The following is a 23,989-nucleotide window of genomic DNA, read 5'->3' on the forward strand; positions in this document are numbered from 1 at the left end:
TCAACTTCAATCTCTTTTACCTAGTTATAGCAATGCAAATCCCAGCATGAATACGCTTATTCCAATTTATTATTAACCGGTATGATTTAAACCTAGTTTACACTCCTGCTTCTGAACAATTACAAAATGGTAGGGGTTGGAAGGGACCTCTGGAGAACATCTAGTCGAACCCCAATGGCTCTAACAAACATACAGCAAGGATTATTCAAGCTAATGCAACCTACTCATGAAGGTGAGAGTTGGGACAGCTCCAAGGTATAAAATGTGCTTAATAAGAAACTATTTCTCTTTTTCTGCTCTTCTGTGCAATTACAGGCTTCTCAATAAATGGCATGTTCTCAAGTTCAGGTACCAAATGTAGGCTGCCTGCCCACTCACTTTATATGAAGCCTTTCTTGTTTTCATGCCATGTAGAATTGCCTCTGTTTTGGCAGCCTGTGTTCCTTGTAAAGTGTGGGCTGCTGTGAGAAATCCCACATCTTGATTCATTAAGAGGGAAACCATATCTCAGTCTTCTCTCTCCAGTTCCTTCACAGGTTCTCATCACCTACAAGTCAAAGCTGCACACCAGAACCCTGGTGTTGGCAATTCCTCTTTTCAGCCCCAAAAAGTGAAGGAAAAGAAACTCTTACTTTCTTCCTCCCAAATTCTTTGCTTAGCTGGGTGCAAGTTTTATAGCCCCATCTTGTCAGGAAAGTAGGCTTACCACACGCATAACGTCCAGGCTTTACTACAGCAATTTAATCCTTTCCTAGGGAGTGCCAGCCCTCCCTCCAGGCTGCTCAGTCACCTGCTATGATTTAAACTGATGGACCAGAGAGAGACCAAAGGATCTTTATCCCCCTCACTATCCCTACCTCCAGTAAAGCCATTTTTTATATTTCTCCTCCAGCTTCTCCACAGCTCTAAAAGTGTATTTTTAGACTCATTTTAAACAGGCAGACGTAGTACATATTAAAAAAGATACCAAAACCCTTCTTTGAGTGTTTATTCCACATTTTGTTATTCATCTTTACTATACAATTTTGCTGTTGAACTCCCTTTGTTTCTCACATCTTCTTGCATTTGACTTTCAAGGAATGTTGCGGAAAGGCAGGATTTAAGACTGAAATCTAGAGCCACAAAAGCCCATAATAAAATTCTCCCTAACTCCAATAGAGCCAAGTTTTCCTCTTGAAAGCAAAATTTTAGAATAATAGCCAAACTATTTTGCAAACAGAAGCCAATAGTAAAATTCTTCCTAACTCCAGTGGAACCAGATTTTCATCCTGAAAGCAAATATTTTAGAATAACAGCCAAAGTATATTTTGCAAACATTTCAATAAATTGGTGTATTACCTGATGCACTTCAGGTGTAGCAAGGATACACAGCAAGAAAAGTAACCAAGAAGACCATGCGAAATAGCACACTGGGTTTTGCTCCAATATCATACTCATGCCCTCCAAAAGTCATTTACTCAACTTCGTGACAGCTGACTTTTTACCTTTGAAGTCACCTCTGAACATACAGTAGAGCTTCTATTAAATAGGTGTGTGTAAAGCTAAAGTTGCATTTATCACGAGATTGAAGATTTGCAGAAAAGGTTTTGGGCTTTGCCTGTAAAACATGGAAAGTGTTTTCACAAGAGATGGACAACATCTCATGCTGAACACACATCTGTGTATAAGCACACACACACACAAATTCACCTCTGCATAGCCTCACCAGAAGTGAATTTCAGATTTTCAGCAGGGTATGTTGTGGGGGGACAGGCATCTCCAGGGGAAGAACACCAGTAACCAGAAGGGAATAATCCTGCCCCAAACCAAATCTTTTCCATCTCCAGACTCTATCGCACAACTAGTGTCAGATTTGGTGCCAGTATGGAAAAGAGACAAAGGAAAACGTCCCTTTGCCTTTCAGCCATAGAATATGAAGTGTGTGGTTTAATACAGTCTTATTTCAAAAAGCTCCCTGTGTCTCTGAAACATTAACAGGGATTTACAGTAGTTCTCACACATGTTCAAATGTCAGCTGGTTTTATTTGTCTACAGCCCACTCATTCTTTTTTGCTCTCAGAGAAGCTGAGAATCAGTTGGTTTTGAAGCACTTTTCGCTCTTTTTTATGAAAGTCAACATAAAAAGTATCGAAGGGGCTATCAATTTATTCCATATTGGCATTACATTTTTACCTACTTTTTCTTTAAAAAGTACTCCATATGTTTTCTATAAACTACAATTATTTGCAACAAAATTCTCCCCATTTTTCCTTGCTATTCCTGGTGCTCCAGTGACTTATCTTTACGTGGATCTTTCACCCTCACCGGTGTGGAAAAGAGCAAACCCACAGCTTTAAAAAAAATAAATGCTGAGTTTGTATTTTATTTTATTTTATTTTATTTTATTTTATTTTATTTTATTTTATTTTATTATAGCAGTTTCTCTTCCCCTTCCCACTACTCAGGCCCAAGATTTTTGGCAACACTGGTAACTTGAAATCCCACTTTCTCCTCCCTTCGTGGTTCCTAATGGACTCTCCACCGCTTATGTTTTACGTAAGCGTATCTCTGCCCTCTCTCATCAGACTCAACGCTTTTGCCTAACCGGGAAAATCACGGCGATAATCCCCCCGATGCTACTTGCTGCGCGTTAACCGGCCCTTGGCCGGCTGCCTCAGCGCAGCACCTGCAGGCGAAGCCCACCCCGCGGCACCCCTCTTCCCCACGGAGCCGCCGTGCCCGCGGGGGGGCTGCTCGCCGCCGCCCGGCCCTTGCCAGCCCCCGGCCCCCCGCCCCCCGGGGCAGGGCGGCGGCCGGGCCGCGCACCCCCTAGCCCTCCCGGGCGGGCGCCTCCCCGCCCCGTCCCGTCGCCTTCGCCGTCGCCGTGCCCGGGCGCGGCGGGGCTGCGGGCGACGTCCTCCCCCGACTTTCTCCCCTCGCCGCTGGCGACCGGCGACACCTCCGACCGCCCCGCTCCTCCCGGCCCCCGCCTCCGCGCCGGCTTTGTGTGCGCGGCAGCCGCCACCTGGGGCGGGCGCGGTGGCGGTGGCGGTGGTGGCGGTGCGGCCCCGCACCATGCCGCTCCGCGGACGCCCCGCCGGGCTCCTGCCCCTTTGTCTGCTCTGCCTCCAGGCTGCGCTGCCGCTCCGCGGCCACCGCGGCCGCTACGCCGGGTAAGTCTGCCCGCCGCCCCTCTCCGACCCGGAGGGGCTGCGCGGGGGCGCGGCGGCTGCAGCAGCACCGCAACCGCGCTCCCTCCGCTAAACCTTCCCCAACGCCGCTAGCAAGAACCGGCTTGTATGTATGTGTTCGGGCTTTTCTTCCCGCTGCCGAGCTGTTTGTTTGCTTGTTTCCATTCAGTTGTAGCTTGTTCCGGCGCTTTCTTGCAATAGATACTGTAAGTCTCTGCTAGCAATAGGAGGGATGCTACATTGGGGAAAGGAAGAAAGTTTTAGTGTCCTTGTAGAAAGAGAAATTGCGATTATACAGGGAGAAAAAAGTTTTAGAGGCTTCACTGAAGTGAATGAAGGTTTGTATTTTCCTTTGGGAAACGGATTTAATGGAACTTAAAAGTGTTTTTTAAAAAGTTAAGCAATGTGCATTCTTACTGAATGCATGAAAAGCCCAAGCAGAAGGGAACCTGATTAACCGTACTGTAAGCAAGTGAAGACTTTTACGTGTATTTCATACTAGGCTTTCTTTCTTTCTTTGCTCTTTTGCTCTCTTTTGCTCTCACTCTCTTTCTCTCTCTTTCTCTCTCTTTCTCTCTCCTCTCTCTCTTTTTTTTTTCATTTAAAGTTAAAATTTGTGTTAGAAAGGGAAAGACTGAACTAAGTAGTAGTAAAAGGCAAACTGTGGTATCATTGTTAGGCTTTGCCTCCGAAGTGTCTGTTCTTCTTGCCTGGCTTAGAGACTTTGTTTTTAGCAAGTATTTAACAAAATAGTATCTCCAAAAGATTTATGATGTAAATGAAAAGTCAGATGAACATAGGAGCATTAGAAACCAGTGGCATCTTTGCACATACAGTGCAAAATTCATTCAAACTGACCAGCAAATTCCTCAGGATAAGCACACCTCCCTGTGGAAGTAGGAGCTGTATTATTCTTTTTTATTTTATTAAAGTAGCCAAGCCAGGCATGTAAGTTCTGCTACTAAAATGAAGTTTAAAAAAAACATTCCCTGAGCTTCAAGGATTTGGTAACGGGATATGAAACCATTCACCCCGGGTCACTATTAGTGATAGATAGGAGTTAAACAATTGACGGCTGTTTCACCATCTCTGTTCAGTTCCTTGGGTCCCCATATCAATCTGCAGTGTGAAACCAAACCATCTGCCCCAGTCAGGAGCCATCCTGGCAGTGCCAGGATGGCACGGGACAGAAAACTAAACTGTTTTCTAAAGCCAGGGTCCTGCCATAAGTTTTGTACAGCAGCACTGCTCTCTCTGCTTGGAGCCCATTGCACAGTTGTGGTCTCAGTAAGACCCAGGTTTTTTAAATTGGAGATTGCATTCAATTTGTTTGCAGATGACATTCAGATGAATAACAAATTGCCAGTGCTGGTACATAAGTTTTTCTGAATACTAATTACATGAGCTATCTATTGATTGGTGTATGAGATGTCAAAATACACATTTTAATATCCTCCATGTTTAAGTGAGATTGTCAATCTATAATCAAGTCAGTTAAAATAGAAAAAAATGCAGGCAGATTCAAGTATTGTACCTCCGCTCATTAATATGATTCACCAATTTTGTTAAAGTTTTTAAAATAATTTTCTTGTTTAAGCATTTTATGTGCCCCAGGTGGTGTGTGAAAGACCCACGCAACCTGTTGATCCCTGTCCTAGAAGTTTTTGCATAGAGTCTAGCCCAGAAAAATGAGACTTCTCATCAGTTTCCAGAATTTGGGCAAGTGCAATGAAAATCACTACTCAAAAAAAAAAAAAAAAAAAAAAAAAGGCTAGAGTTCATTATAAAAACTCTTGGTCAATAGGCAATTGTAGTAGGGGGCCAAGATACATTTACAAGCCTTGCTGAAAATGTGGTCACATTTGTAACAGAAACCAGAATGTGTACCACATGTGTAACACAAACTGGAAAAATAACCTGATATTTTTCCCACTCTACTAATCTTTTCCATTTCTACTATCCTGGCATTATTTGTGTCAATAAAAGATGATGAAAAATTAGTTTGAAGCAGGATGAAGGTTTCATCAGAATTTTGAATATATCTTGTCCTTCTGAGGCATCCGTCATCAGCCTGGCATTGTGGGCAGGATCATTTCATTTCCTCTGTGTGTGCAATTGATTAGAAACAGTCGAGCAGGTATTGCCATCAGTACTGAATCTGGTCATCACCCAAGGGGAAAAGTTTTTTGTTAGGTTTTTTTTTTGAGAAAGGCAATCAGGAGGTGAATATAGTTTTCTAATGCTCATCATTAAAAGGGGTGTCCCAACCACCTGACTTCATTTTGTGCTAAGATATGTGTGTCAATCCTAGTAACTTCTATAGTGTCAGCAGCTGTACCGTATAGGGGAAAAGCATAAATAGGGCAAAAGGATGAGAGAAAAAAAAAAAGAACACAAAAAGCAATGGAAAACATTTCTCATAAACTCAGGCCAGCACTAGCAGGCACAGAGCAATTGTAGCTCTTGAGCTGAGGACTCTGACCTAAGACAATTAATTCGTATTGCGCATGCAATACCACACTGTGTTCAGAGCAGACCACGTATGCCATATGGGCACATCTTTAAGCAGATGTGTTTCAGTTACCTTTGGGAAGTCAACAAATAGGTGGGAAGTCTCAGCAAGGAGGCAGCAGCTCTCATGCCCACTGAGTTCTTGCAAAGACTGAGGAACAGGTAGGTGTATTTGCCTCCCGCTGCCTCACACAACATGCAGGAGTTCAACCTGCCTCTCTGCTCTTCTGCGTGCAGGAACTCAAGAGGAGCTTGGAGCTACTGCCTTTGCCTCTAAAAGACATTGCTAATCAGCTACCCTACAGCAAAGTCAAAACTATACTTACACAGAAACATTTTTTCCTTCTCCCGTTTGCGTACTCTGTCCCAAGGGAGATAGGCAAGGGGGTGACACATCAGGGTTTGGACAGAGTAGATGCATTATATTTGAGAGGATTTTCCAGGAGGCCATTACCAGAGGTTCAGACAGGGCCAGCAAGGATAACCAAATGTATGGAATGGTTTAAGTGCCTGAAATAACCAAGTAAGCTAGGACTCTTTGATGTTTAATAGAAACAATTTAAGGCCTAACAGATGTCTACAAGCTTTGAGTGACATGGATGTGGTTGATAGAGATCAGTTGTTCACTGTTTTTTCCAGTTATAAGAAGTAGGAGGCATAAAATGAATCTAGCAGGAACCAGGTTGAAAAGAAACTTCTTCACCACACAGGTGTGAGACCTGTGGAAATCCTTGTTGAAAGATGTGAAATGTTTACAAGGATTCAAGGGAGTTTGATGAGTCCATGGAAGGGCGAGTTACTAGGTATGCTACTGAAATGACATCCAGGAGATCACTGCGTTGAAAGTAACTGTAGGCTGGGAGAGTAGTTACTGGTAATACAAACTTTTGCCTCATTGTCACTCTTCCTTGGGTAGTTGTCTTTTGACAGTTTTCCAAAGTCAGGTACTGGGGCAGATGGACTTTTTGTGGGTTTTTTGACCGAATGCAGCAATCTACCTACACAGGAATCCTATGAAGAAGGAGATAGCTTTCCACTAGCAGGTCAAGATTTCTTAGGACACAAAGCATCTCTCTCATTTGTTCTTTAAAAATCACTACTAAGATCTTTTTACTCCAGCTCATCTACCTCCACCTGTACATGGTGGTTGGGCATGTTCCCTCCAATTTTTACCCTGCTTCTGTTCTTCCAAAGCCTTTTCAGAAGTGTGTCTTGTCTCACCTCTGCTCTCACCTCAGATAACCAAATGCAGGCAAAGGCTTAAAAAACTTGGCCAGTTCTTCTCTAAAGTTTTTGCTGGATGTTTTAGAGTCTTTTTAAGTATTGGATCAAGATGGTAACTCCTCCAAAATGTTATTCCTCTGTGGGTTGCAGTGCTGCAGATAATTATCATTTCTCTTGGTCAGGTGAAGGCTATGGTACATGCTTACATGATTGTGTAACAGCCATGTAAAATAATTTTGGGAGTGATGTTGAGGTATCAACAAGGAAACTGAAAAGAAATGTTCTGAAATCCAAGATACAGTACGCTGCAGCTACTGGGACATCCCATCCTGAAAATTGTATAAACCAACTGTTCATGTAGATAAACACAGATACTAAATCTGAGAACATTCAGCAAATTTCAAGTATTTTAATGCCCATTAATATCCCTGCATACCATAGCTAAGTGCCTCTGATCCCACAATACCTTACACACAATAGATGGCAATTGTTCTGTCTCATGGAAAAAACACATGGGAGTGTGACAAAAATGAATTGCTGAGGGAATTGAGAAGTGGAAAGGAACTCCTTCTGTGTTATTCCCCTCTACAGATTTTTTCCAAATGTTTTAATCGGGGACTAAGAGATCTGCTTTGCTGTGTAAAAATGTTCTTTCTCTCTGCTCCTCAGCTCTCCTTCCCCACCCCCAAGCCAAAGTAAAACGTCATACACACAACTGGCAAAAAAAGCATTTGGAAAGCACACCACCAGCATTAATCATATTCATTCAGATGAAAACCACACTTAGTGCTTCTCTGGATGGTGTCAGGGAGCTTCTAAAAGGTGAAAAGCTGTGAGCTCTCTAGCACAAACAATTTTAAATATCCTCTTTTCAAATAACCAATAATTCTGTAATCAAAGCACCACTGATTCCTAAAAGGAGCACAGATCAGTGAAATCCACAACAACTCTGGGACCTCTATACCCATTCTTGGCTCAACACTGCAACTCTAATTTTGTGCTTTCTCATCACCTGATATTCCCCCTGCACAATATCATTTATGTTCTCCTGGAGGAAAAAAAAAATTACTGCCAAGTTGTGATTCTTTTTCTCCTCTAAGTCCAGGCATGGTAAATTTACCTTTTAAAGTCTCTCTGCCCTCCTCATTATAAATGAGAAATATGAAGTGGTTCAGTTGCTCCTTCTTTCCCTTTTTTGTTAAAGTAATTGGAACAACAGTGCACATCCACATTACCTAGCGGAAGTGAATGCCAGGCAAGGAGGCTCTCAGTTCATTATGGCTGGGTCTAAACGCATCTCCAGATTCCTGTCACCATGTGTCCAAATTGGGACCATACTTGTCCAAATTGGGACCCATTGGGTGATGTTGTGGTTCCTGTCTGGCCTCTGCAGGTGGAAAAGGGGGGCAAAAAACATGGAGAGTAGGGGAAGACATAAACAATCAGGACATGGGCAAAGCTTGCACCTATGCTTGGGAGCTTTGAACCTTTCCTAGGTTTCCTACATTAAATGCAACCTTTGGTCTTCCAGTACGAATGATTCTTTGGGAAGTGTAAAACCAATTTCAGTAAACATTTACACTTTCCTCACTTTTAAAAGTATATATGTTACCAGTGGGAATGTGGTATATTGTTAAAGAAAATTCGTGAGTCCAACAATTGTTCTGCAAAAACCAGGATACATTTAAGGTGTACTTTGACAAAGATACTTATAAAAAAAAGAGAATTCACATATCAAATCCATCTAGATTCTCAATCTACAGCATCCACTTTGAATCTACCAGCTTCACTGTCTCATGGAAATAAGTAGGCAAAGAAATGCAGCTTTTCCCAGAGCTTCTGGTATTAGTTGTAGTGATCTCCAAAGCTCCCACTTCTACACTGTACCCACTTTCAGCTGCTGCTGCTGTGAATTCATTCTCCCAGAGTCACTCATAGGCTTCTTAAAATGAAGTTCTCAACTCTGAATGTTTTGTACAGGACTTAACAGGGGACAGATACTACATAAGTTACATACATACTGATTTTTTAATTAAAAAAATTGGAATCTAAAATATGTGAGCAATTCACGTGAAAGACAGTGGAACTTACTTGTAGTCCAGAAGGAAAATCACAGTTCTGGAAGGAATAAATTTGAAAATGGGAAGCAAAAAATCTGCTTTTCTTGAATACATTGCTAATAATTTGTAGGGAATTTGTAGTTTCATACACTGCATAGGACTGTATCCCACACCACAATAAACAGGATCCCAAGGTCTCCTGAAATTCTAGTATCTGTAAAAATGTCATCCATATGTCTGAAATGGCCTTACATGGTCAAAACACCGTAGGAAACATTTATTGCTCTATCCAGTTGAAGGTGAATGGCCACCATTAATCATTTCTCACTATCTCCAGGAGGTAAACTCTGTCATCTCTGTTTTGCAGAACTGTCCTTCACTTATCTTTTCTCCTTAATTTTACCTCTGAATACATAACAGAAATTGTACTCCCTCATCTGTTGTAGAACACAGTATTTAACAGTGCACTGTGTGCACGATGTTCAGGCAGAAGTCAAGAAAGAAACAGATATGTTGGTCATATATTGGGCGTCTGTTCAGTAGTCCTGTAAGCAAAACCTGCTGTGAGTATGCATATAGCAGTAAAAACTGAAAACTGGCAGTGTAGTTCACCATTCACATTTTTACTGTTCAAGCAGTATGATTTGTTTTGCTCCCAGGTAGGAGATAAAGAGAATTTTCCTGCAGTTTGACCCTCTACACCAACCCCCCCCCCCGAAAACCCAGCATTGTTACTGTCCCCTGCCCACCTAGCTTATGTATTTATGCCATCAGTATTATTTTTCATGCAGAAATCAACTTTCAATGAATCCTGTACTCTCCGTTCTATTTAAAATGATAAGCAGGTTTGGTCACAAAATGAGAACCAATAATTACAATTATACATTAGACCTCTCTCTGAAAACCCTGCTGCAGGCAAAACTCCTTGCAGAACTTAACAGGACTTTTGCTGGTGTCAGATCTGCAGGAACAGACCTACAGTCAGCAAACTTCTGGAGGCAATTAAGCCCAATCCTGATTTTTTTCAGTAAATTTTGATTCTGATTTAAAGGCTTTGTTCACACAGTTAAGTACAAAGATGTGGTTCTGATTTAATATTGGTGTTACAGCAAAGCATGCATGGATTTTAAGGGTGCTACTGATTTACACCTCAGTATATCAGATCAGAATCAGACCTTAAACAGACACTGATTGTAAGGAAAGCATCTGCAAAGAAAACTCTAAAACTGCTTTTTGTGCAAGGCATCTGAGGGTATGTGAGACAAAGTACTCTGAATTGAAAAGGTATTCAGAGCAATAAATGGATGGGGACGATATATTCCATTTTTTTCTAATACTTTGTCCCTTTTGAGCTTGCCAAATGAGGAGGAAGGCCAAGGACCTCAGTGCTTTCTTATGAAACTAAAAGCCAGGCATTGCGCATCGCCCAGGAGGAGCAAGGACGCCTGGTCTTTGGGTGGGTGCTGACACAGGCTGGCATACAGCAGCAGGCAGGGAGCATGGACCTGCTCCTTCTGCCAGTGTCTGAATTAGGCTGAATGCTCTGGAGAAAAAGGTTCTGCTGAGCCCCCCTCTTCCCCTGGGGAATGATAAGACTTGCAGTTGTGCTTATTTAAAGAGAAGCCACACCATAAAGTTACCAGGCAAAGCAATACACAGAACAGCACTTGCTAAGGAGATGTTCTAGACTGCTTAAACACAGCCATGAAAAAACCAGAAGTATCTTATAAAATGAAAAAAATTTTTACTTTCTGTATGTTCTACAGCTCAGTTAGAGCCTCCCTCATACAGCGGAGGCAGGACCTTGAAAATGAGTTTGTAGGGGGTTATTACAGTAAGGTTATTCTAAGAAAAACTTACTGTTTGTTATACTGTATTTCAAATACCTTCAGGAGAGTAATGATACAGTTTGCAGCATCTCATGGTTGACTGAGAGAAAGAAAAAGAGGCTCTTTTTAATTTAGATTTTTGTCTTGCATTTGGATAATAACTAATTAGTAGAGTATCCTACAGGTTTGAAAGCCTCAGGTAAGCAGCATAAAAGGCGGTACATGTTAAATACAAGGCAACATAACAGCTTGTTAGGCCAGAAGATTAGAAGACTTTTTTTTTTTTTTAAAGACACTTAGCATACATGATAAAACTATAGTCTGTAGATGGATTTTAAATGTGAATGTTTTGGCCATTTTAGGGTTTTTTTTTTTCCCTTAGTTAACTTAGTTAAAATAAATGAACAGATTAATGCATTGAAGTCAGGCATTGAATTATATAATTATGGGATAGGACCCTGAAAGAAAGTCAAGCCTTGAGGACAGATGTGAGAAATGACTTTAGCAGGCCTGATGAAAAACTGGTGCACTCTTTGATTTACTCCACCGTACTCCTACCAAGATTACCACCAGATGCTACTCTAAGGCTTCAACGCAGTGACACGGCCAAACCCCGCTAACCCCCGCTAATGGCTGGCTGCTGCCAGAGCAGGCGGTTGTGCTCCCGCTGCTCCAGATGTGCAACCCCTGCTCAGGGACTGGCAATCCTCTGCCTACAGCGAGCCAATTCCAGGAGAAAAGAGAGCAAAAAAGCACATCCCCCCCCCCCCCCTTTTTTTTTTTCCTTTCCTGGACTAAATTTCAATTTGTCAGGCTGTGATCTGGCTGCTGCAGGGCCTCTGAGGTGTTCGTGTTGGCACAGGGAGGGGGCGGGAGTGGCTGATTTTTCGGTATCTGGCTGTGTACCTCAAGCCTCTCGGTCTCCCTGTGCACATATACAGTGCAGATGGTTGTCTGAAAACAGTTAATTCCAGGTGTGAACATCAAGGAGCCCACCATGGTTTTACCTTGGCGTTCCTGATCAGTCTCGACTACCAGATTCCTTTCCAGAAACAATCCCAAATGAGTGTTTCAGGCTCACAGAGAAAATAGTGGGATGCTTATATTCAAATAAGCACCTTCCTAAAAGTGCAAAACCAAAGAAAAAGTTAACCTTGTGTGGTAGGTTGACCCTGGCTGGAGGTCAGGTGCTCCCCAAAGCCTCTCTGTCACTCCCCTCCCCAGCTGGACAGGGGAGGGAAAAGGTAATGAAAGGCTCCTGGGTTGAGATAAGGATAGGGAGGGATCCCTCACCAGTTACTGTCACGGGCAAAACAGACTCAACTTAGAAAAAGTAATCTAATTTATTACCAAGCAAAAACAGAATAGAGTAATAAGAAATAAAACCAAGTCTTAAAACACCTCCCCCCACCCCTCCCTTCTTTCTCTCCCTCCTCCCCCCAGAGGCACAGGGGGACGGGGAATGGGGGTTGTGATCAGTTCATCACACTTTGTCTCTGCCTCCTCAGGGGGAGGACTCCTTACACGCTTCCCCTGCTCCAGCGTGGGGTCCCTCCCACGGGAGACAGTCCTCCACCAACTTCTCCAACATGAGTCCTTCCCACGGGCTGCAGTTCTTCACAAACTGCCCCAGCGTGGTCTCGTCCACGAGGTGCAGTCCTTCAGGAGCAGACTGCTCCAGTGTGGGTCCCCCACAGGAGCACAAGTCCTGCCAGCAAACCTTCTCTGGTGTGGGCTCCTCTCTCCATGGGGCCACAGGCCCTGCCAGGAACCTGCTCTAGCGTGGGCTTCCCACGGGGCCACAGCCTTCTTTGGGTGCATCTGCCTGCAAAATGCTGGTTTGGGTTTTTTCTTCCTTCTTAACTATGTTATCCCAGAGGCGCTACCACCATCGCTGAAGGGCTTGGCCTTTGCCAGCAGCAGGTCTGTCTTGGAGTTGGCTGGCATTGGCTGTATTGGACATGGGGGAAGCTTCCAGCAGCTTCTTGCAGAAGCCACCCCAGTAGCCCCCCCGCTACCAAAACCTTGCCACGCAAACCCAATACACCTTGGTACTGGCCATCATCACATGGATGTTTTTGAAGCTAAGGGACTTGGTCATTCCTAATGTCTGAAGAAGCTGTAAGTCCTTCTTTGCATAACACACAAGACTGACACGGTAGTGTCTACAGAAAAATAATCTCTACATTTATTAAATAGGGTGGTTTAAGGAAACAGTAGCTGTATTTGTCAAGGAAACAGGGAAGACATTTAAATAAGGACGTTTTATTAAAAACTCTGCTTTTTTTGTCACAGCACAGTTTCAACAGGGAAATAAACCTTGGGTTCACTCAAACTTTATAGGACAGGCAGCCAAGAATATACTCTGCCTAAAATTTATACCAAATAACAAGAGTCGCCATGTAAGCACACTGCAAAGTCTGGGCTAGTAAGCCAAGTGTCTCAGCAGAATGAGCTTGTGTCTTTGCCATTAGTACACAATGTAAATATACGCTGTGGTACAAAGACAGTACATCATGTCTTTATCCTACTCCGTATCAACAGGCTGGATCCCTGATCTGTCTGCCTGTGGTAGTGACAATGCTAAAACATATATATGGTGATCATTAATAGAACATAAAGTCTAATTTGCTTTCTTTGTGAAAAATTAAATAGTTTCGCCTTCTGTTCACCTGAGGTTCTTTTGTTTTGCTTTTACCAAAAGCAGTTATCTTAGTTTTGATACAGTCTTAAAATCATGGCCTATTAAAAAAAAAATTCAGAGGAAATCAAAGCATTGGAGTATAAAAGGTAAAAGCTTTTATATTTACTATCCAACAGTATAAAAATAATTCCTGATGTATTTTCTGAGGCCTAGCCTACAATTGTAACTGCAGTGAAATATGTAATTATGTAGGTTTTGATCCCTACTGCAAGAGTTGTTTCTGTTCAACACTAAGTCGTCCTGAGGGAGAGTGGTGGCTCTCCCTCTGAAGCAGCTGCAAGGAGCAGGAAGTGCGGGAACCCAGAGCTCCTCTACTCAGCAGAAGGGTGACCACATCTTGTGAGGAACGCTATCTGCCTGGCATGGGCTATGCAGTGTCTGAGCATGTTTGGTGTATCGTATCTCTCAGAGGCCCCAGGCAAAGAAACATCACCTGGTCTACATCATCAACCTCTGTCAGACAGATACATGACAAAGATGCTCATCTACTGTTGCCAGACAGTTCTGGGCCAACATGGAGACAGAAATGTGGATATCTGTGGTGGGTTGACCTTGGCTGGTGGCCAGGTGCCTACCAGAGCCACTCTATCACTCCTCCTCCTTAACTAGACAGGGGAGAAAAAGTATAACGAAACACTTGTGGGTTGAGATAAGGAGAGGGAGATCACTCACAATTAGTCACAGGCAAAACAGTTTGAACTTAGAGAAAACTTCATCTAATTTATTATCAAGCAGAACAGAGTAGACTAATGAGAAATAAAACCAAATCTTAAAACACCTTCCCCCACCCCTCCCTTCTTCCCAGGCTCAACTTCACTCCCGGTTTCTCTCCCTCCTCCCCTCAGAGGCACAGGGGGGACAGGGAATGGGGGTTGTGATCAGTTCATCACACTTTGTCTCTGCCTCCTCAGGGGGAGGACTCCTTACACGCTTCCCCTGCTCCAGTGTGGGGTCCCTCCCACAGGAGACAGTCCCTCACCAGCTTCTCCAATGTGAGTCCTTCCCACGGGCTGCAGTTCTTCACTTTCACGAGGTGCAGACCTTCAGGAGCGGACTGCTCCAGCGTGGGTCCCCCATGGGGTCACAAGTCCTGCCAGCAAACCTGCTCTGGCATGGGTTCATCTCTCCACAGGTCCACAGGTCCTGCCAGGAGCCTGCTCCAGCATGGGCTTCTCATGGGATCACAGCCTCCTTCAGGTGCCTCTACCTGCTCTGGCATGGTGTCCTCCAGTGGGCTGCAGGTGGAATCTCTGCTCCCCATCATCCTTCCTCCATGGGCTGCAGGGGAATCTCTGGTCCAGCGCCTGGAGCACCTCCTGCCCCTCCTTCTTCACTGACCTTGGTGTCTGCAAAGTTTCTCACATCTTCTCACTCTTCTGTCTGGCTGCAAAAGCTCCCCCTAGGTTGGTTTTTTTCCTTCTTAACTCTGTTATCCCAGAGGCGCTACCACCATCGCTGATATTGGCTTGGCCTTGGCCAGCGGCAGGCCTCTCTTGGAGCTGGCTGACATTGGCTCTATTGGACATGGGGGAAGCTTCTAGGAGCTTCTCACAGAAGCCACCCCTGTAGCCTCCCCTCTACCTAAACCTTGCCATGCAAACCCAATACAGTACCCTCAGCCTCAGGTTTGGTGAGGGAGGCAACAGGGGCTTCAGCCTTTCCTCCCCTCTATGATGTATGTTGTTTGTTATATAAGGTAGTTATGTCTTTCAATGCCTTGCATCTAGCCTCACCTGCCAAAAGTGTGTATCAAATTAGGAAATAGGTGTCCAGTGAGTTCAAGTGCTTGTGCAATTCAGAAGCAGGGTAGCAGGTGTCACAGACCTGGAGACTTTAGGACCATCAGTGTCTCATCCTAGCATCCAGGCCCTCCATGTATGCTTAGTCCTTAGCCAGTGGGTGGCATGCAACCCACCGGTCTGTTATTTTTCCTATGTCCATCCCTCTTTCCTTGGACCTATCATCTCTTCTCCATAAGATAACTGGCATTTTTTGGCTATATGATGAGCGATGGACAAAAAGGCACCCAAAAAGTCTGGTAGTCAGCACAGGCTGCCCCTGCCTGAACAAAGTGGAGGACGATTTGTAATGATTAGCACGTATCACTCATAGACAGATGGGAAAACAGTACAAAATGGTAGAAAGATTAATTAGCTTAAGCCTCTGGGGGATGATTGAAAAGTGAAATAAAGCCACTGTCCTACATGGTAAGGAGTCAGTATAGACTAGTGTTCAAGATGAGTTAAGCCTTATGTCTCCTTTTTATAAGGGGCAACCTCTCCAAATGCTATAAAAGCTCCACCGAGGAATGGTGGGTGAAGGGGCCCCAGGCTCAGGAAAACCTGGTCTTTTGCTTCTGCTGAATGAAACTGTAAGAGTGAGGAGAAAACCTGCAGATTTTACCTTGTCAGACCAGATCAGTCCTACCGATTTGCAGACAGCAAAATAGTGCCATGAAGCAGTTCAGGGTACAGAACTATAGAGAACAAGGGATCCACACTGTGCTCTGTGAAATCTGATCTTTCTGCATTGTTTTTCTTTAATCCAGCATCCATTATCTGTGCTGAAAAAATACACATGAGCTTTTACGTATGGCAACTGCACTGGGGGTGGTCTTTGAATTAGAAGGCATTTGCTCGCAGAGCCTGCAGCAAGTCACGCCCGCTGCAGGCTGCACAGTTATACTGGAAAAAAAGAAGCAAACAGGAGACAAAAAGCATTCTTTTGGATGGTTAAAGAGGACAGGTCTGTGAAAAACTAGGAGGTCTGAGGAAAGAGGTTTCTAATATTCAGGTGTATTTGCTGTGAAGTGACATTAACTGAGGGAAGCAAGATACATTTTAAAGGTTTATTCTACAGGTAATGGATCTACCAGATTTCAGTTATCTTGTTAGACCTAATGAAATACAGTCTTAATGATGGAGTAGCTAATAGCTGGCCAACAAAAAATGCTAAATAATCATTCTGTTAAAACATCTAAAATAAACAGAAAAAAAAAAGGGACTTTATGCAGGAGGAAAATGCAGGGATCTCACTGGGAGGACCAGTTTCACAGCGGCCAATGGAAAACATAATTATTAGGTTGTGTTTAGCAACCGACAGTCCCTCTGCCCCATTGGAAAACATTACTTTTTTCAGGAGAAAAAAATAACACAAACTTCAAGCAAACAAAGAAGGAATTTTTAAATTAGTTGTTGTGGAAAGAACTGTGCTGCTTACAAGAATAAATAAATGTGTGAATTTCAGGTAATATTTTTAAAGTTATCAAATAGCATGCAGAGTATTTATTTTTAAACTGCATGGCTATAAAACACCAGATGTTGTACAATGAAGTAATGTCAGAGGAAGACTGGACTCTGTTGTCTATGAGGAACAGGCAGATGCTTGCTTTTAGCAGTGACGTCTTGCTCATTAAACACGAAAGTTGGCTTTCAGTGCAAGGATACCAAACGCTCTTCACTGACTTCAAGACTTGTGTCCCCGTTGCCTATGGGGTTTTGTCATTTTAAGCTTAATTATTACTCATGTGAAACAGGGAAGGGGGAGTTTAAAATTAGAGTTTATGAAGTAGGAGTTATCTTATGGTAGGGATTAACCGAAGGAAACATATTGCCTGTTGGATGAACGTGGCAGCCAAAGCCAAGAGGCCTTTGCAGTTGGGGCCACACATTGTCTTGATGAATGGCTTAGGTCACTCCAGTCTATTTTACAAAAGGAAAATGAAAGTACAACAAAAAGATGTATTTTTCATTTGAGATGGAAACCCCAAAATTCTGATATAAACGCAAAGTATCACCTCATATATTGTGTTGCTTCTTGCATAATATAAGTTTTTGGCAGCTTATTCATAGCCATGTAGCATGCCAACTCCATTTTCCATGAAACTTTATGTAAGGATAGCTGGGCACAAAAAGAGTATAACAAGAAAGAAGCTGCAGAAATATGGAGCTGACAATTTAATAGCTTTGTATAGCTCTGAATTTGTGTGGTACTAATTCACAGAACATACCAAGTGTAGCTCAGTGTGCACACATTTTGCACATCGCAGCTTTATTGACTGAAATAATTGCAAATGGAAATGAATTCACTTTATTATTTTATCTCAGTGTACAATGTAAAAAAGACAATTTAAATTGTAAGTGTATATTCATATAAAAGCAGAGAATGTGATTTTAGCTGGATTTTTTAAATTTACCTGACAACAAAAATAAACACAGCTGTGTATCTTGGTTCTGATTTTACTGGGTAGTGGACGTGTACTGTTGCTGCTGATTTAAAAAAACAAACCCAAAACAAACAACCCTTCAGTTTATAATTTTGCTAAATCCCATTCCTTCAGGCATATCAAAGCAGCTGTCCTCTTCTGGGACAAAAACTAGAGCAAGGCTGAGGTACAATATTGATCACAGGTTTCAAAATTTGTGCACTCAGGATAGCATAAGACAATGGAAACATTATGTATTTCTTCATGTGAAATTTCGTCTCACTCTTCTAGTCCATTTCAGTCAAATTGAGCTACATCCTGTTTATCTACCAAAACCTCAGCAAAATTAAATAGACCAACCAAATCTTTCCCTTCCTTCGCTCCAGTGTTTCACCTTTAGATGGGGAGCAAGTACATTAGAGGCTCTAGCTGATAAAATCACTGGGTGCTACAGCAGCAGAAGCAGATTTTTAGTGAAAAATGCTGCTTGGGGGACATATCTTGGCAAGCAACAGCTCCCTGATGGAAATAGCATTTGGCATCAAAAGTTCTTTTACAGAAGGCCTACGTACATAGTTTCTCAGTTGTGGTTTTCAAAGGACCTTTCCTTTTGCTGGCTGTGCAGGTGCTGAGCTGAGATTACAGCCTGCTGCATAAAAACCTGCTCCTTTTCCTCAAACCTGCCTCTCAGTTCTAACCCCCCTGGTCTACTTCATTGTCCTGTCTCGTCGTAAACAGCCTGCAGAACCGTTCTGGGTAGGGACTGGCATTTTACCACCTGCTGCATCAGCAGATAACTCCAGGTCTTTGTTGTCATGTGTCTGCAGTATAATCAAGTAATAGTAGTTTCAGCTCTAACACAGGTCTGTTGGATCCGGCCAGTATGATAAAGAGCAGTCTTACACTCGTGAAAATAAGCTTAATTTTTTACCAGTGTGGATGCTTTCAGTTTAGGGATTTGTTTTCCGATGGACAGAAAGCAACAAACACTGATGAGATGATTTATTTAAGGAGCTAGCAGCTCTCTTTGGCATTTCGTTATTTTTTGTGACTTATAATAGCAGGAAAGAACCTAAATTGCATTTATGAAATAAACTGATAGTTTCCATCAAGTATTAACAGACAAAGCTCAGTCTCTTAATATGTCGATATGAGCAAGCTTGAGAAATAGCTGATGCCTGAGTGCAAGACTCTACTGACACCCTCTGAACTCGGTATCTTGTTCTCCTGGATCCCTTTGGATTTTCTTGGTTTATTTGTTTGGTTTTAGTAGTTTTCTGGATGTGAGAGTTGGAAATTATGATCAGTTAAGACATGAATAAGCAGTTAAGAGACAAGTAAGTCATAAAGAGTAGGTCTAAGAGACATTATCTACCCTGTTTGTTTCAGCCCAAGGTAACTCACATTCTGGATGCAGTTGATAGCAATGTCCTTTTTCACTAAAAACGATATGTATTTTTATACATTTACACAACTATGTGCATCAACATTTCTGAAATGGGACAGGCATCCATTATACCTCTGAACCTGTTAAATCAAAGCAACACACAGAAAGGTAACTGTCTTTCATACCAAAAGTACGAATGGCATGATGTCATTCAGTAAGGTAGACTAAACAATCTGTCTTTTTTAGATAAAAACTATAAAACCTTTAGAAACATTTACTGTATCAGGTATCTGATGAAAATTACAGTAATAAATCTGAGATGTTTTAGAAACCATATTCCCAGGACAATTACAGAATGCCCTAGGCATTTGCTGTCTGCCTGCTCTGAAGCAGAACATGTTTGCACCATGTTTCATAAATTTAACTTTTGCAGCATGGAGTGTTTTCTTCTAAGAGAACAGCAGTGAATTGTCTATACAAAATGAATGACATAAAATCTCAAATGGAGAGTTTGGTATTTCAGTGACAAAGACATAATACTTAAAGAAGATCTCTGCGTTTGTGGTTTTTCTTGGTTTAGCAAACTAGATTCCAGATGGATGTTTAACAAATCACCAGTGCGGTAAATGCTTTTTAACAATCAAGTCATAAATAAATGTAAAGGCATGTCTCAGGAAATCAGTTGTAGGTTGTTAGAGCAGTGCCTGTAAGGTCTGCTTGCTACCACGGATGCCACAGGGCTCCAGCGCTGAGAATGGTACTTGGCAGATTAATGGGATTTGCTGTGCTTTGTCAGCGGGCTGAGTCTTTCAAAGTAGCCCCTTCACCATCTTCCGTGCCATCTCCCGGTAGAAGAGCCAAACTCATCACGTCACATTCAGCACAAATGGTCCAAGCCATAAGTCAGTTGTAACCACATCTTGGAACTTTGAAAACACAGAGTCGCTGCTTTGCCAGTTTAGAGTTTCGGGAGGGCAGCCAAGGTACTGCAGGGCGGTTTTGGTGGAGTTACAGCAATGAAATCAGAATCCAGCCAAAATTGAACGCTCCTTAATTTGAGGAAAAAGTGATTACTAGGCAAATAGGTGAGATTTTCACAAGTTTCAGTTCGGAGTATTACGCCTTTTTTTACCTGGGTGGAAGCAATAACCTTGCCATCTAATAAGAGCTCTGGCTTTTTCGTTTAGCAGAGCTCCCCAAAAGTGAATTACGATTTTTTTCTTGGGAGCATAAGGGAATCCCAAACCCTACTGCATTAATACTCAAAGAATGTTTTTCAAGTCACACTTTTTCTTCAAGCTTATAACTTCGTTGTTCCTTTAGAGGGCATGAATAACACTGTCACCTTATTTTCTGATTTTTGATTTACCTGTTGAATTGCTGGGGAAAAATGCAGATTCAGGAATCTGAATAATTCTGGGTATTATTGGCTCAGCAAGTTCACATTTTGGACACTTGATAGTAAACAAGCTGTTTTCTCCAAAAGTTACAAGATTCTCCAAAATGAATGAAACTGTAATGCATTTTAATTCCCATTGTGACCAGAATTTCCCAACCTCACCCCACATCTCTACACAAATATTTATATTATCTAGCCATAAACTGAGTATAAAATTAAATAAGAAACTCCATACTCCATTTTACAAACATTTCTCCATAAATTAAGTCATATTGGTAACAGATTCTGAGCCCACAGAAGTCAAAAGCACTATTTGAAGTAGTAAGATGAACTAGTTAAAGGGCCGTTTTTTCATGTTTTAAATTGTTAAGAAAGATTTTAAAGCTTTTGTTTTTTTAAAAAAAAAAAAAGAAAAAAGAAAAAAGAAAAGGAAGAGCTTTTAGGTGTGCCAGTGACCACAGTACCTCACATCAGATTGTGAATGTTTTATGCTGTCCTTTTGGGATATCGATCACAGGACCCATAAGTAAAGAGTCAGTAAAGGAAAGAGTCTCCCAGGCATGAGACATCTGGTTCTTTGGCAGCCTACGCAGACTTTATATTGCCAGCTTTAAACTGGGTCTTTGAGTTTGCCACATGCTTTAACTGACGATGGGCTGTCTGGACTGCCATGTGTTCCTGGTTGCGGTAGCTTTAACATTTAATGTTTAGGCTTATTTCCCTCCCTTCTCTCCCTCAAAGATCTCTGCATAGGTAAAGCTTCACACTCAGCCCTGGTATTTAGGGCTTACAAGATTGCTCTTCTAAGCCTCTAAATATGCATTTCTAATTGGTTTTCTAAGGACTGGGACAAATTTACAGTACTACAAGAATTATGATCCTGAATATTCCTGTGCATCACCCAAAATTCTACATTTGCAGACATTCAAAAGAAGCAATTAGAAGATTTCCCAACCACAAGACCATTAACACATCCATTGACTGGTCAGAAACTTCTCAGTTGCTTACTTTACTAAACTGAGTCTGAAGTTTATATAATTGTTTCTAGCTTGGTGTCGGGCTCAATTATCAAAAATCTTTTACTAGAGGAAGTCAGCTGGAGGAATTGTGTTTGTCAGTTATGAAAATGAGGTCTAGGATCAAACTGGGCATGTCATCTGAAACACAGATTGTAAATAGTCCCATTTATGTATATCTTGATTTAAGGTATTCTGCAAAGAAGGTCCTTACTGCCTGTAGAAGAAGCTGCTGTTAGGGAGAAGAATTCTGATAGTTATCTCTTGGATATTAAACCCTAATAAAAACATAACATTGCCTAGAAGGAGCATCAGTATTTTTCAGATGAAGTGAGCTAGGAAATAGAGGAATCGAGATAGTTCCTTCTTAGTGTATTCCATTTGTGTGTTGATTACAGCATCCTAGTACCCTTGCCCCTACATCTGGCACTTCAAGCATGTATATGATGTACCTGTGCTGCTGAATGATCTGGGGCCATCGTATCATCAGGCCTTCCGGAGTCATGGAGCCAGCTATATTCATACTGATCTTAAGAATTAGTTGGGTGGTTTTGTTTTCTGCTCAGATGATGCAATCAAGTGAATATCTAGTCATCTGAACTGTCATGTAAAATGGGTCTCCACTGTGAACCTTTGTATTCAAACCCAGCAGATAAATAGCCTAATGCCTTTGTTTTCCTTTGCTCATATTTTTTTTAAAGTTCTTTTAGAGTCTGCACAAACTGTTTGCATACTCTAAGTCAGGAATGACTGGGAAAGCAGAAGAGCATCAGGCTAGAGGACTGCAGTTAGCACTCCTCTCTGGCTCTGTGTGCTATTTATCACAAGTGTCACTGACTTCTCCTGTACCCCAGAAAATGATTAAACACCACAATATGTTACACAGAGTGACAGTCAAGTGTTTTCGTACAAATGCCTGCTAACCTCTACAGATAGACCTTTTTCCCCAATTGTATTTTCTATAAAGTTGTAAAACCTTCTGTCTTTATGCCAGTCCCTCTGTCTGCCCACCTCTTCATGTCCAGATTCACAGTTTCTACTTCTTCACTTCTGTTGCTGCTGAGCCCTGCCCCAGCCTCCATCTTCTGCAGTGCCATCCGTGCTCTTGGGATAATGATGCTCTCACTTCTCTTCCAATTTATTGCTCATGTAGAAGTCGCTACTGCACTCGAACCTTAGACCAGCGATCAGCCACACAATGGGTTATGCATCTTTCATAATCTGATATAAAAAACATTGCAGTGTGATATTACTAAATACGCTATTAAACTGATTTGAAAACCATTAAAATAGTTTCACTTATAATATTGGTATCAAAGGGAGCATAAGTAAAAGGGCTTCTGCTTCTTCTCTTGTTTTCACTGTGAACAATAATGGGTCGAGGGAAGTCAGCAGCTACTCTGCTCGTTAGAGGATGCCCAAAAGCAAGTTTTAAGTGTTGCTCATTAAGTGTGAGCATCAAGGAAACTTACAGCATCGGGAATCTCTTTGTTTTCACATCCAAAGAGACAGCAAATGGCAAGCTAGCAGCTACTCCGCTCTGCTCCCTAAACCAGCCACGGATCCGGTGCATTTCTGTATCGTACTGTATTTATCTGGTCATGTGTGATAGCACGATCATTTGCAACAGTAATAACACAGCACCAGGATGCCACTTACTGCTGCAGCAAACTGTATCAAGCTCTAGCAGATTACCAGGCTTCCTGCGGACAAATAGCACCTAAATATTCATCTACCCGGGGAATTAGGCATCTGTTCACTTTATCTACGGAACTGATAGCCTCTTTGTTACACAGTTCATTCTCGTGGCAATTGACCTTCAGAATAAATGTGAAATGCAAACCTCGGAGCATATAACGAGCCTCTAAAATCTGTCAAATCACTTAGTAAAATGCATCACTTTTGGCTCAGACAAAGTACTTCCTAATTTAAGGTTGACATTTATATGTTACTGAAAAATAGCTAAACATGAATACTGAAGAGGGGAAAGAAGCTAGAAGCATCAGAATTAATAGTTAAACTTTTACAGCACTTAATTTTAAAAGTTAGGCTAATGGCATGAGATTCTAAAATCTGTAAAAACAGAGAATTTATGGTTTTGCAAAAGACCTTTAGAAAGCTATGTTCATGCGTAGCTGGATCATTAAAATATTTTATGGAGAAGTTTTGAAGAAGAGTGTTTTGGTTTCATTGGCACTTGCTTAAAACTGTAATATTTCACATAAGAGTCTAATCAGGAACTGAGAAAGCTTATTTTACACATTTAAGTATGCACCGACTTTGATAGCATTCAGATCTCAACACTTGTGTAACGTAGTGCCCCTGTAGGCAGAAAACATCTGTCAAGTAGAGGTGGTAAAAACAAAAGTTACTCTGGGTGTTTTTTTATGAAATTGGCCTTCAACAGAATAGAAATTTCTGTGAGAGTTTTTCCATGCTTTCACTGACCCTAAAAAAAAAGGCAGCAGAGGTGTTCAAAAGATAT

General features: G+C 42.0%; 1 protein-coding gene across 1 annotated transcript in view; it reads left to right on the top strand.

The window, feature by feature from the left end:
• Positions 1–3,027: 3,027 nt before the first annotated feature.
• The window catches only part of CPA6 (carboxypeptidase A6), an 85,898-nt gene continuing 64,936 nt past the window's right edge, over positions 3,028–23,989 (top strand). Inside the window, exon 1 of the mRNA XM_054816676.1 lies at positions 3,028–3,152. Within this exon, the coding sequence (XP_054672651.1) occupies positions 3,055–3,152 (98 nt within the window). The 5' untranslated portion in view covers positions 3,028–3,054. The remainder of the gene's footprint in view (positions 3,153–23,989) is intronic.

This window comes from Grus americana, chromosome 2, assembly GCF_028858705.1.
Source record: "Grus americana isolate bGruAme1 chromosome 2, bGruAme1.mat, whole genome shotgun sequence".
Lineage (NCBI taxonomy): Eukaryota > Metazoa > Chordata > Aves > Gruiformes > Gruidae > Grus > Grus americana.